The sequence below is a fragment of the Tupaia chinensis genome, unplaced genomic scaffold, assembly GCF_000334495.1.
Source record: "Tupaia chinensis unplaced genomic scaffold, TupChi_1.0 Scaffold148210_1, whole genome shotgun sequence".
NCBI lineage: Eukaryota > Metazoa > Chordata > Mammalia > Scandentia > Tupaiidae > Tupaia > Tupaia belangeri.
The window spans coordinates 60,752-73,932 of NW_006208060.1; the positions used below are offsets into that span (position 1 = coordinate 60,752).

The 13,181-nt window shown below is 51.5% G+C and overlaps 1 protein-coding gene across 1 annotated transcript in view; it reads left to right on the top strand.

Moving 5' to 3' along the window:
• Positions 1-13,181, top strand: part of FBN3 (fibrillin 3) — a 61,662-nt gene that overhangs the window by 31,788 nt on the left and 16,693 nt on the right. Inside the window, 12 exon segments of the mRNA XM_027768979.1 lie at positions 580-702; positions 2,091-2,252; positions 2,872-2,940; positions 4,475-4,600; positions 6,135-6,257; positions 6,630-6,776; positions 9,026-9,097; positions 9,845-9,970; positions 10,227-10,302; positions 10,304-10,349; positions 11,369-11,390; positions 12,634-12,762. Of these exon segments, the coding sequence (XP_027624780.1) occupies positions 580-702; positions 2,091-2,252; positions 2,872-2,940; positions 4,475-4,600; positions 6,135-6,257; positions 6,630-6,776; positions 9,026-9,097; positions 9,845-9,970; positions 10,227-10,302; positions 10,304-10,349; positions 11,369-11,390; positions 12,634-12,762 (1,221 nt within the window).

Below are 13,181 nucleotides of genomic sequence, written 5' to 3' on the forward strand. Positions count from 1 at the left end.
CAATCCCTTCTCCTCCATTTTCCTCTCGGGATCTTGGGCACGCACACACCTATACCTGGCGTGAGTTTAAGCCACCGGGTCTGACACTCAGACCGTGGTCGGCTGCATGGGAGTCCAGCGACATAGCCATTACACCAACTGCTGGTCCCTTAGAGAATTATTTTATTTAACTTAATTTATTTTCATTTTAGCAGAGAGGGACAGAGCAAGAGAGAGGGAGAGGGAAAGCGAGAAAGCAAGCTGCCCGGTCCAGGATTTGAACCACAGCTGGTCATGTGGGAGTGCAGCGTCTTTAACCACCCCGCCACCTGCCGGCCCCCAGTTCCTGTTTTCTAAGTGCGGTTTTGTTTGTTGGCTGTGGAGCCCAGGCTGGAGAGAGTTTTCCAGGGGCAAATCTGTGCCCATACAGGAGGGGACAGGACAGCGTCTGGGGCTCTTGTTCCCTGGGCCCTTCCCAAGGACACAGCCTCTTCCTGCAGTCCGTTGTCCGAGAGCGGACCGAGCGCGGGCTGCAGCTTGTAGGAGGAAGCCGGGGTGGGGGGCCGAGGAGAGCTGCCTGCTGACGGCCCCCTCCCCTAGATGTCGATGAGTGTGCAGACCCGGTGAACTGCATCAACGGAGTATGTGTCAACACCCCCGGTGACTACCTCTGCCACTGTCCCCAGGACTTCGAGCTGAACCCCAGCCGGGTGGGCTGCGTGGGTGAGTCCACGCCCGGCTCCGACTGGGCTCTGATCGGTCGAGCCGTGCGGGGCTGTGACCCGGGTCAGCCCGCGGGTCCACCTGTTCAGATCTATCTGCTCTTCACAGACAGGGCGGTGGCGGGTCCTGGCCGGGGGGTCATCGCTGTCAACTGCTGGGATACAGACTTCCGGCCTAAATACACACACGTGCGCATGCACGGCTACACACAGTCACATTCGTGCACGATTATACACAAAAGACATTTGCACACAGTGGCACGTCCACCCAGGTACATGTACATGTTTGTGTTTTTTTAGGGAGGTTTTTGCTATAGGGCCTGTGTTCACCAGAGAGACAGAGAGAGACAGAGAGACAGAAAGTGAGAAATCACTCCCCAGGGGAGGTGGCCACGCCGCAATCTCTTCCCCTGCAGTCTCCTCTCAAGATTTTGGGCACTCACTCAGTGTCAGTTTAAACCACCGGGTCTGGGCCTCGAACTGCAGTTGACTACCACAGGAGTCCAGCCACGTAACCATTCCGCCATCCGCTGGTCCCTCTACTCTCTTTTTAATTTTTTAAAATACTTTTTGTAGAGGGTGTGTGCACCCTCTGAGAGAGAGAGAGGGAGAGACAGAGGAAGCATGCCCCAGGGTGGGTGTTCATGCCACAGTCCTGTCCCCATTCTCCTCTCAGAACTCAGGCGATACACGCACATGCACCTCGCGTGGTTTTCAAGCCAGGCGTCCGGGATCTGAACCCGCAGTTGGCCATGTGGGATCCAGCCACCATCACTACCATGCCAGCAGCTGGCCCCACACACAGCTTTTCTCCCTGGCCCCCATATGATTTTCCTTGATCGCTCAGCCAGAAACACCCCACATGGCTTGGTGGTTAAGCTGTTGGACTCCCACGTGGCTGACTGTGGTTCAAGTCTCGGACCTGGTGGCTTACTCTCTCACTTTCTCTCACTCTTTCTCTTCTTCTTTCATCAAATTAATTAATAATAACAACAAATAAAATTAAATAGATATTTTTAAAAAAAAGAAAAGAAGGGGCCAGCAGGTGGCATGGTGGCTAAGGGCGCTGGACTCCCACATGGCTGACTGCGGGTTGAGTCCTGGAGCGGCGGGTTGAGTCCTGGAGCGGCGGCTTGCTTTCTCACTTTGTCTCTCTCTCTCTATCTCTCTGGTCAAATTAAAATAAATAAAGGGACAAATAAAGTGAAATAAAATCATTCTAAAAATAAAAAAGATAAAAAGAAACACCCACACCCATACACACACGCAGTCACACGCACACAGTCACACCCACAGGGGCACACGGTTAACACACGCGGAGGCCGCACAGTGCCATAAACACACGCACAGTTCTCTGCCACTTGCTAACCTCCCTTTCTGCCCGTGCAGACACCCGGGCTGGGAACTGTTTCCTGGACACGCATGACCGAGGGGACGGTGAGACCTCCTGCGGTGCCCAGATTGGTGTGGACGTCGCCCGAGCAACCTGCTGTTGCTCCCTGGGCCGGGCCTGGGGGGACCCCTGCGAGCTGTGCCCAGTGGCTAATACCAGTGAGTCTTCGTGGGGTGGGTGAGTGTGTGACCTGAGCCACAGAGACCCACGGGCTTGGGGGTCTGCTAAGGGACAGCCTTAGGTGAAGGGAATCTGAGACACGGCATACGCTCTGCTGGTGATCGGTCAGTTTCTGCAAGTTCCTCTCTGTGCATTTGTAGTCACTCCATTAGTCAATCAACAAACGTGGAAAATTTCCTGTGTCGTGTGCTAGGGGCCGAGGACCCAGAGAACAACCCACAGCCACGGCACACTTCTCATCCGTCAGCCAGCGGTCCCAGGACTGAGAGTACTGTCCTAAAGATTTACTCGAAGCCTAGCAATCGCTGAAGAGGAAGCCATGCAGAGGAAGGGAGCAGGGGGAGGCTTCTCAGGGCAGGAGGCTTGAGTGAGGTGTTGAGGGCTGAGCAGGAGCCTTCCTGGCAGAGTAGAGAAATAGTGTACAACCCGGGACTGGCCATGGTCTCTAGGCCCCAGGAGGCTGCAGAGATGGGGGTGTGGGTGGTGCAGCTCAGAACCTCTGCTTGAGCCCTCTGGAGGTGACCATGCACTTCTCCTAAGCTTGGCCTGGACGCCCCACCCCGCAGCCCTACATAAGAGCCCTTGTTTCCCTTGCAGCCGAGTACAGAACACTGTGTCCGGGGGGCGAGGGCTTCCGGCCCAACCCCGTCACCGTCATTCTGGAAGGTGAGCTCCTGGCAGCCTCTCCAGTCCTCCAGCGCAGAGCCGAGAGTGGTTTGTGCCTGGGTCCTCCTGGAGACTGGGCCGCAGGACAGAACTCTGCGTTCAGTTTGCACTGAGCATTTACCTACCCTGCAGCCAGCTCTCCCTCCTGCTGATTTATTGGCACATCTGTGCATCCATGCATCCATCCATCCATCCATCCAGTTCCTGTCCACCCATCGGTCCCCCATGAATTCAGCCATTTATCCCCCATCCACCCCATCCTCCATACACATGCGTGTGCATGCATCCTTCATCCACCCAGCCCCATCCATCCGTCCACATGCGTGTGCATGCATCCTTCATCCACCCAGCCCCATCCATCCTACATGTGTGTGCATGCATCCTTCATCCACCCAGCCCCATCCATCCGTCCACTCCTACCCTTCTACCCATCCATCCTGCATCCACCCAGCCCCATCCATCCGTCCACTCCTACCCTTCGACCCATCCATCCTGCATCCACCCAGCCCCATCCATCCGTCCACTCCTACCCTTCTACCCATCCTGTATCTACCCACCCATCTATCTCCCATCCATCCACCCCTCCCCCTTCCACCTACGCATCACCACCTATTGGTTCCCTGTTCATGATCTATCCCTCCATCCTCCCACCCATCCCTACCTGTCTATCTACTCATCACCCTGTCCTTCTACCTGCCCACCCACTCACCCATCCATGCATCTCTCACCCACCCACCTATCCATCCGTCCCTTTCCCTTCCACCAACCATCCATCCCCTACCTATCGTCTGTCCATCATCTATCCACCTATCCACCCATCCCTTATCCGTCTGTCCACCCATCCCTCATCCATCCATCCATTCGCTCGACCATCCATCCATCTATCCCCCTTCAATCCCCTATCTGTCTATCCATCCCTCATCCATTTACTCATCCATCCCCCATCTGTCCCCTGTCCATTCATCCACTCATCCATCCATTCATCCCCTGTCCATCATCCATCCATCCCCTACCTATCCCCTGTTCGTCATCCATCCACCTATCTACCTAGCCCTCATTTGTCTGTCCACCCATCCCTTATTCATCTATCCACCCATTCTCTCATCCATCCATCCCCCATCAATCCCCTGTCCATCCATCCATTTATCCACCCATCCCTCATCCATCCATCCATCCATCCATCCATCCATCCATCCTCCATCAGTCCCCTGTCTGTCTATCCATCTACCCACCCATCCCTCATCCATCCATCCACCCACCTGTCCATCCATCCCCCATCAATCTCCTCTCCATCCATCCATCTACCCGCCCTCCCATTCATCCATGCATTCCCCCGTCCATCCATCCATGTACCCACCTATCCATCATCCATCCACCCACCCACTCATTCATGTTCTCCATTAACCCGCTAGCTATTCACTCATGCACTGCTCGTATTTATCCATCCTAGAGGGCCCAGGGCAGGGTGCGGGTGTCCACCACATCCTCTGCGTTGGGTTTAGCCTCTACGCACGGCCTCCTCACTTCCCAATAGACATCGACGAGTGCCAGGAGCTGCCAGGCCTGTGCCAGGGGGGTGACTGCACCAACACATTTGGCGACTTCCAGTGTGACTGTCTGCGCGGCTACCACCTCAACCAGGACACCCGCATGTGTGAGGGTGAGCACGAACCCTCCCAGCCCAGGCCAGGCTCTTCCCCTCCCTCCCCGCCATCCTGCCCTGCCATGCTCCATGAGGGTCAAGGAGGAAAGTCTGGTCTGGCCTACCCTCACCTCTGCTGCCTTCTCCCCGTGGCCTGACAACGGGCTCCCATTCAGAAATAAGCTGACTTTACGACAGCCGCCTTGTCCCCTGTCCTTTGGACAATAGCTGACCAAAGTCCAGAGTGTAACGGAAGGAAAAGACAGAAAGAACAACCCCACCAGAACCAGCAGAGGGTGAAATAGTTACGTCACTAGACTCTTACGTAGTTCACCTCAGTTCAAGTCCTGGACCTGGCTTAAAATTCATGCCGGGCGTGTGTGTGTGCGTGCCCAAAATCCCAAGAGGAGAAGGGATCGTGGCTGTCCCCATTGGAGGGTGATTTCTCACTTTTTCTCTCTGTCTCTCCAGCGAACGCACATGCCCTGTAGCAAAAAAGCTTCTAACAAACAAAACAAAACAAAACAACAGCCCCACCTTGCCTTCGAGCATCGCGTCACCCATCTCCGTGTGGTTCCTGTTGGAACATCTTAGTAATGGCCGGCCACTAACTGGGGTCTAGGGCGGTGTGTCACCGCTGTGCTAAGTAAGCTTCCTTGTTTGTTATCAGTCAGTCACCACCACAGCCCCAGGAGGGAGCTTTCCTGTCTCGGTCCCGTTTTTCAGATGCAGAAAATAAGCCTCACGGAGAATGAATGACTTCTCTAGAGGCTTCTGGTCGTAAGCGGGGGCGCTGGGCTCTGGGCGGCCATTCTAGTTCTTGAGCTCACATATACTTATTTATTTATGTACATTTGCTATAGGGTGCTTGTGCTAGCCAGAGAGAGAGTGTGAGACAGAGAGACAGAGGAAGGGCGAGTGAGAAATCACCCCCTCGGGGGCGATGCCACGCTGCAGTCTTCTCCACTCTCCTGTTGGAATTCTGAGTATGCACATGCATCCAGAATCCGTGTACAAAGACATGAGACTCATGTCCAGCATGTCCAGGCGTCAAACTGCACGGCCTGCCACGTGGGATCGGCTCCCTTAACCTCCATGCCACCTGCTGGCCCTAAGGTCATTTAAAAAATTTTTTAATGGAAGCAGTATCACAGCAAACTTTCTTGCTTTCTTTTTTTTTTTTTTAAGATGATTTCTTTTCATTTTATTTATTATTATTAATATTTTTTAAAAATTTGCTATAGGGTGTGCATGCTCATCAGAGAGAGAGAGGCAGAGAAAGGAAAAGTGAGAAAGCAAGCCACGAGGTGTGGGACTCGAACCACAGTCGGCCATGTGGGAGTCCAGCGCCCTTAACCCCAAACTTTGTTTCTAATTCATGTCATATTGTATCTCTCCACATCCCTGAGATGTCCGCATCTTTGTATCTGATCTTGAAACCACACTCAAGTCTATAGAGTGAGGTGTCCCCACTGGGCCTGGGGTGGGGAGTTACCCAGACAGTTCCTGGACACCGCCTGCCCGGCCCCCTCTGCCCCTTCCTCCCCTGCAGATATAGATGAGTGTGTCGCACACTCGGGCATCTGTGGCCCTGGCACCTGCTACAACACTCTGGGGAACTATACCTGCGTGTGCCCCGCGGATCTGCAAGCCAGCAGTGGACGCGGCTGTACGGGTGAGAAATGCAAAGACCTGGGGACCGGCAGTGCAGGGAAGGCCTTCCGGGAATCTCCAAGCCCTCCAAGAACGCAGAGCGGCATGCTTGGGGGAGGCAAGACAGGTAGGCTTGATATGCAGCCGGGAGCCAGGCTGCAAGGCTCAGGAAGCCAGGGCTGCCATGAACAGTTGTCCAGGTGGCGCACTGCTCCGCAAAGCCCGAAATACAATGGCGCCCCCAAGCGTGTCGGGAGAGAGACAGCAAGCCGGTCGTTTTCGAATAGATCCGGGACTGAATTCTCACGTTTGGCTCTCGCTTCCTCTGACTCCCATGGATCTTATCGGTACTCTCCCTTATCCGTACTCTCCCCCGACCCCACCGCGACTGCAGATGTGCAGAAGGGTGTCTGCTTCCGCCAGTTGAACGGCACGTGTCAGGGCGAGCTGGGCTTCAGTGTGACCCGGAAGATTTGCTGCTGCTCTCACATCGGCCGGGCCTGGAATTGGCCCTGTGAGGCCTGCCCCACCCCGGCCAGCCGTGAGTGCCCCTCTCTGACTTCTTCCCAGCCTCGCCTTTCTTCCCGAAATTAATCAGTTATTCTCTCTGTTTTTTTTTTTTTTTTTCTTTATAATTCTTTCTTTATTTCTTTCTTGGGGCGGTTTTTGCTATAGGGCGTGTGTACTTGCCAGAAAGACAGAGAGAGACAGAGAGACAGAAAGTGAGAAATCACCCCCAGGGGGGATGGCCACACGGCCACACTGCAATCCCTTCTCCTCCATTCTCCTCTCCGGCTCTCGGGCATGCACACACACTCGCCCGGTGTGAGTTTAAGCCACCAGGTCCGGGACTCGAAACACGGTCGACTACATGGGAGTCCGGCGACATAGCCATTACGCCATCTGCTGGTTCCTCTTTCTGTATATTTTTTTGGAGAGATGTTTTGCTGTAGGGCATGTGTGCTTGCCAGAGAGACAGAGAGACAAAAAATGAGAACTCACCCCCATGGGGGCTGACCACACCACAGGCCCTCCTCTGTTCTCTCAGGATCTTGGGCACGCATGCACATGTGCCTGGCATGAGTTATAAACCACCAGGTCCAGGATTTGAACCACGGTCGACTACATGGGAGTCCAGTAACATAACCATTACACTGTCTGCTGGTCCCTAGAATTGTTTATTTAATTTTATTTATTATCATCATTATTATTTTTTAATTTGCTAGGGCACATGAGAGACAGAGAAAGAGAAAGTGAGAAAGCAAGCTGCCAGGTCCTGGACTCAAATCAGGGATGCAAACCGCAGTTGGTCATGTGGGAGTCCAGTGCCCCAAACACTACGCCACCTGCCGGCCCCGATCTGTGTTGTTCTAAAGAGCCAGAGAATCCAAGTTATGCTTCTGTGTGTGAAAAGCAATGCGCAGAACGGCTGATGGCGTGGTGGTTAAGGCAGCTGGATTCCACGCGACCAACTGCGTGGTTTGAGTGCCAGACCCAGTGGCATGAGAAACATGCCAGGCACACGTGTGTGCATGCCCAAAATCCCGAGAGGAGACTGGGTGAGAAGGGATTGCAGCATGGCTACCTCCCTTGGGGATGACTTCTTACTTTCTCTCTCTGCGTCTCTGTTTCTCTCCAGAAAGTGCATATACCTAAAACCTAGGAAAAAAAAAAAAGAACACGCTAGGGTCTATCTCTCTCTGTGTGTGTCTGTCTCATTTATGGAAAAAATAGGAAATAAACTTGTTAAAAAAAAAACTGGAGAGTGGGCCTAGTGGTTAAGGGAAGCTGGATCCCACGTGGTCAACTAACGTACGAATCCCAGCCCCAGTGACTTGAAAAACACCTGAATTGGGACCAGCAGATGACGTAATGGTTATTTCAGGTAGTCTACCACAGTTCAAGTCCCGGGCCCAGTGGCTTACACTCACACCAGGCGTGTGTGCACATGTGCCCAAGATTCCAAGAGGAGAATGGAGGAGAAGGGATTATGGTGTGGCCATCCTCCCCAGGGCATGATTTCTCACTTTCTGTCTGTCCAGCGAGTGCACACACCCTATAGCAAAAATCTCTTTAAAAAAAAAAAAAGAGGGGGACCAGCAGATGGTCTAATAATTACATTGTTGGACTCTCACATAGTCAACCATGGTTTGAGTCCTGGACCTGGTGACTTAAGATTCATACCAGGTATGTGTGCATGCATATCCAATCCCAAGAGAAGAAGGGATTGCAGTGTGGCCATGCCCCCAAAATAATTATTAAAAAAAAAAGAGGGACTAGCAGTTGGCATAATGGCTATGTTGCTGGACTCCCATGTTGTTGACCGCGGTTCGAGTTCCAGACCAGTGGCTTAAACTCACTCCGGGTGCGTGTGCGTGCGTGCCCAAGATCCCGAGAGGAGAATGGAGGAGAAGGGATTGTGGCGTGGCCATACCCCGGGGGGCTGTTTTCTCTCTTTCTGTCTCTCTGTCTCTCCAGCTAGCGCACGCACCCTATAGCAAAAATTAAAACCAAAAAGCACTGAGTGCTCTTGCACCTGTGCCCACAGTCCCAGCAAAGAATGGGGAGACGGAGACGGGATTGTGGCATGACCGAGCCCCACAGGGGCTGCTTTCTCCCTCTCCCTGTCTCTCTGGCCCTCTGGCAATTATAAAACAAAGTGGAGGGAGGAAGAGAGGAGGAGCCGGGTTAGAGGAGGCCGAGCGAGGGCAGGCTCCAGGGGCTGAGAGGCGGCCTCTCGGGTGGGGGGGCCTGGCCTGCAGCCCTAAGCCCAGCTCTGTTCTGTGCCAGTGAACTACCAGCTCTTGTGCGGAAGCCAGGTTCCGGGCTTCACCGCTGACGTCCACACGGGCAAGCCCATCGGTGAGTGACCACCTGCAGCCCTACCCAGTCTCCGCTCCTGTCCTAGCACCCTGAGCCTCTGCCCTCTCCTAACCCCCTCACAGCTCTTCCCCTCCTGCATCCTCTCCCTATCCCCTCCCCCACACACCTCCAACTCCACAGGAACCCTGTTCCCAAAACACTTCCTTTTTATAAAGAATGATTGCATTTTATTCATAATTGTTATTATTATTATTGAGAGAAATTTTGCTATAGGACACATGCGCTCACTGGAGAGACTGAAAGAGACAGAGAGAAAGAAACGAGAAATCACCCCCACCCCAGGCCACGCTAGAGTCCATTCTGCTCCATTCTCCTCTGTGGGTTTTGGGCACATGTGTGCACACACACCCAGCAGGAGTTTTAAGCCACCAGGTCTAGGACTCAACCCATGGTCGACTGTGTGGGAGTCCAGCAATGTAACTATTGTACTTTTTTTTTTCTTCTTCTTTTTTTGGAGAGGTTTTTGCTATAGGGCGCATGCGCCCACCAGAGAGAGACAGAGAGAGAGAGATAGAAAGCGAGAAATCACCCCCCAGGGGATATGGCCACGCCATAATCCTTTCTCCTCCATTCTCCCCTCGGGATCTTGGGCACGCACGCACACGCACCCGGTGTGAGTTTAAGCCACCGGGTCCGGCACTCGAACCGGGGTCGACTACATCAGTGTCCACAGTAGCCCTTACGCCAACTGCTGGCCCTGCCCCTGACCACCGATTCCCTCTGCAGATATCGACGAGTGCGCGGAGATCTCCACCCTTTGCGCCCATGGCGTCTGCGTCAACCTGGTCGGGAGCTTCCGCTGCGAGTGCCCCACGGGCTTCAGCTACAACAGCCGCCTGCTGGCCTGCGAAGGTGCCTCCTCTCCCCTCTGTCCCCAGCCCTGAGGTCTGGGCGGGATGCCGGTCCCCTGCTCTGGGGTCTGGACAAGTCACTGACACTCTGGGAGCCTCAGTGTTCCGGTCTAGAACGGAGCTAGCGCTCTCCCGAGGCCTCCATCCCATCTAAGCTCCGCAGGCCAGCTCTAACAGCTGCTTCACGGCCAGGCCCGGGTTTGGGGCTGGAGCCTGCCGGGGTGGGCTTCCCTTCACCCCCACCCCATGTTCCCCAGACGTGGACGAGTGTGCGGGCGGGGAGAGCCCCTGCCGGCAGATCGCAGGCTGCCTCAACTCCCCCGCAGCTACCACCTGAGCGCGCCTGGGGGTACCAGCTGTCACCATGTGGGGCTGCGTGGGTGAGCAGGGCCTAGCAGGGCTGGAGTAGGAGGGGTGACTAGGGGAGGGCATGGCTCTGCCTGGGCTTTCCTCCTTGTCTGTTCTACTGGGTGGGTGGGGTGAGCCCAGAGCACCTGCAGTCGGCTGGCAGGTGGTGTGTGAGGTGCTGGACTCTCATATGACTGAACGTGGTTGGAATTCTGGACCTGGTGGCTTACTTCCTCACTCACTCTCTTTCTCTCTCTTTATCTGTCTCTCTCTCTCTCTCTCTAGTGAGCTCATGTACCCAATAGCAAATTAAAAATAAATAACTAAAAATAAATATGTAAAATTAAATCATTTTTTTTTAGAGATTTTTTTGCTATAGGGTGTGTGCACTCACCAAAGACAAAGAGAGACAGAGAGACAGAAAGCAAGAAATCACCCCCTGGGGATGGCCACTCCATAATCCCTTCTCCTCTCGGGATATTGGGCACGCACGCACATGTGCCAGGCATGAGTTTTAAGCTGCCAGACCTGGGACTCGAAGCACAGTTGACTACGTGGGAGTCCAGTGACATAACCATTTCACCATTTGCTAGTCCTTTTTAAAATTTTTTTCTTTCTTTTTTTTTTTATGAGAGATTTTTGTTATAGGATATGTGTCCTTGCCAGAGAGACAGAAAGCGAGAAATCAGGAACCAGCAGTTGGCATAATGGCTATGTTGCTGGACTCCCATGTGGTCGACCATGGCCCAAGTCCCAGACCCGGTGGCTTAAACTCATGCCAGGTGTGTGCGCGTGCATGCCCATGATCCTGAGAGGAGAATGGAGGAGAAGGGATTGTGGCATGGCCATTTCTCTTGAGGGGTGATTTCTTACTTTCTGTCTCTCTGTGTCTCCAGTGAATATATACACGCTATAGGGGAAAAAAATCTCTCTAAAAGTAAAAAATTAAATTAAAAAAAAAAAAACTCAGGGGCTAGGGTTTCCTCTGGAAATGAGTCAGCCACAGATTTCTCCATACTCTTTCAGTTGCTTATGCTGGGGTTGAATACAGTGCACCAAATTTAGTGCACTGGGTAAGAGCACGGACTTCCAGGGCCATGAGTTCAAATCCTAGCTTTGTCACCTACCAGCCATGTAATGCTACCAAGTCATTTACCTCTCTGTGCCTTAGTTTCCTCATTTGACAAATTAATAGTAATATCTACCAGACCAGACTAAATAGACATCTCATTAAAGACTATTATTAGAGGATGAGCAGTTGGCATAATGACTATGTCACTGGACTTCCATGTAGTTGACCATGATTCGAGTCCCAGACCCAGTAGCTTAAATTCACACCAGACGCATGTGCGTGCATGTGCAATATCCCAAGAGGAGAATGGAGGAAAAGGGATTGTGGCATGGCCATCCCCCCTTGGGGGTGATTTCTCACTTTCTGTTTCTCTGTCTCTCTCTCTGGTGAATGCATGTACCCTGTGGCAAAAACCTCTAAAAAAAAAAAAAAGACGTATTAGAAACAAACATTAAATATCAGTCAAGGGGGTCACTTCTCTGAGGAGACATAATCATAAATGTGTAGACCTCCAACAACATGGATTCAAAATACATGAAGTAAAAATGGACTGAACTGAAAGGGAAATGGACAAATCCGCATTTAGAGTTGGTGAGTTCAACATGCCACCTTCCATAACAGAACAAGTAGACAGAATATCAATTAAGGATTTAGAAGACCTGAACAATACTATCAACTACCTAGACTTGATTAATGCTAGGGAGCATTTCAGAATGCACATTCTTATCAAGTGTACATGGACATTTCCAGTAAAACCATATTCTGGACCATAAAACAAAGTTTAACAAACATAAAAAAAAATTGAAATCTCACAATCTAGGTCCTCAGAATGTAAAGAAATGAAACTAGAAATAAATCAGAGAAAGTTCCAAAATATTTGGAAATTAAACAATATACTGTTTAGTAATCCCTGGGTCAAAAAATAAGTCATAAGAGAAATTAGCAACTATTTTTAATTAAATGAAACTACAACATATCAAAAGTGTGTAGGATGCAAAAATAAAAAAAGTATAGGATGCAGCTAAGTGAGTTCTTAGAGGCAAGTTCATAGCACTAAAATGGTTCTATTGGAAAATATTAGTATTTGCTTTGTGGGTAGTTAGAAGGTTAATATAATGAAGTCTGTGGAAGAATGCTGAATAAATTGAAGTCACTGCTATGAACTCAACTGACTTGTGGAGAAAAATGCAGAAGTTGTCCTTCATGTACTATGCGTGATCCTGCCTGCACATCTTTCTCTGCAGATATTGATGAATGTACTACTTTGGTGGGGCAGGTGTGCCAATTTGGGCAGTGTCTCAACACAGCTGGTTCTTTCCACTGCCTCTGCCAGGATGGCTTTGAGCTTACAGCTGATGGGAAGAATTGTGTGGGTGAGTCTCTCTATGCTACTGGGAGCCATCTCAGCCAGCCTCCATCTTTACCTGTGGTTGGTATTTCTGAGTGAGCATGATTCTATTTAATACTTGTTCATTTATTCATTAATCCTTTATGAAAGAGAGAGAGAGATTTCTGTTAAGGTCTCCTCATGTGGCAACCTTCGTGCCCCAGCCTCCCAGTTAGCTAGGATTATAGGCACCTGGTGTGTTCAAGTTGGCCTGAGAACCAAACCTAGGTTTTCCCCATTCATGAGATTTCTAACCTTCCACATAGTGGTGCTATCTGCACACCTTTACGGCTGATCCTCCCCATGTATATATATATATATATATATATAATTTAACTTTATTTACTTATTTTAATTTGACCAGAGAAGACAGAGAGAGAGAGAGAAAGAGAGAGAGAGAGAGAG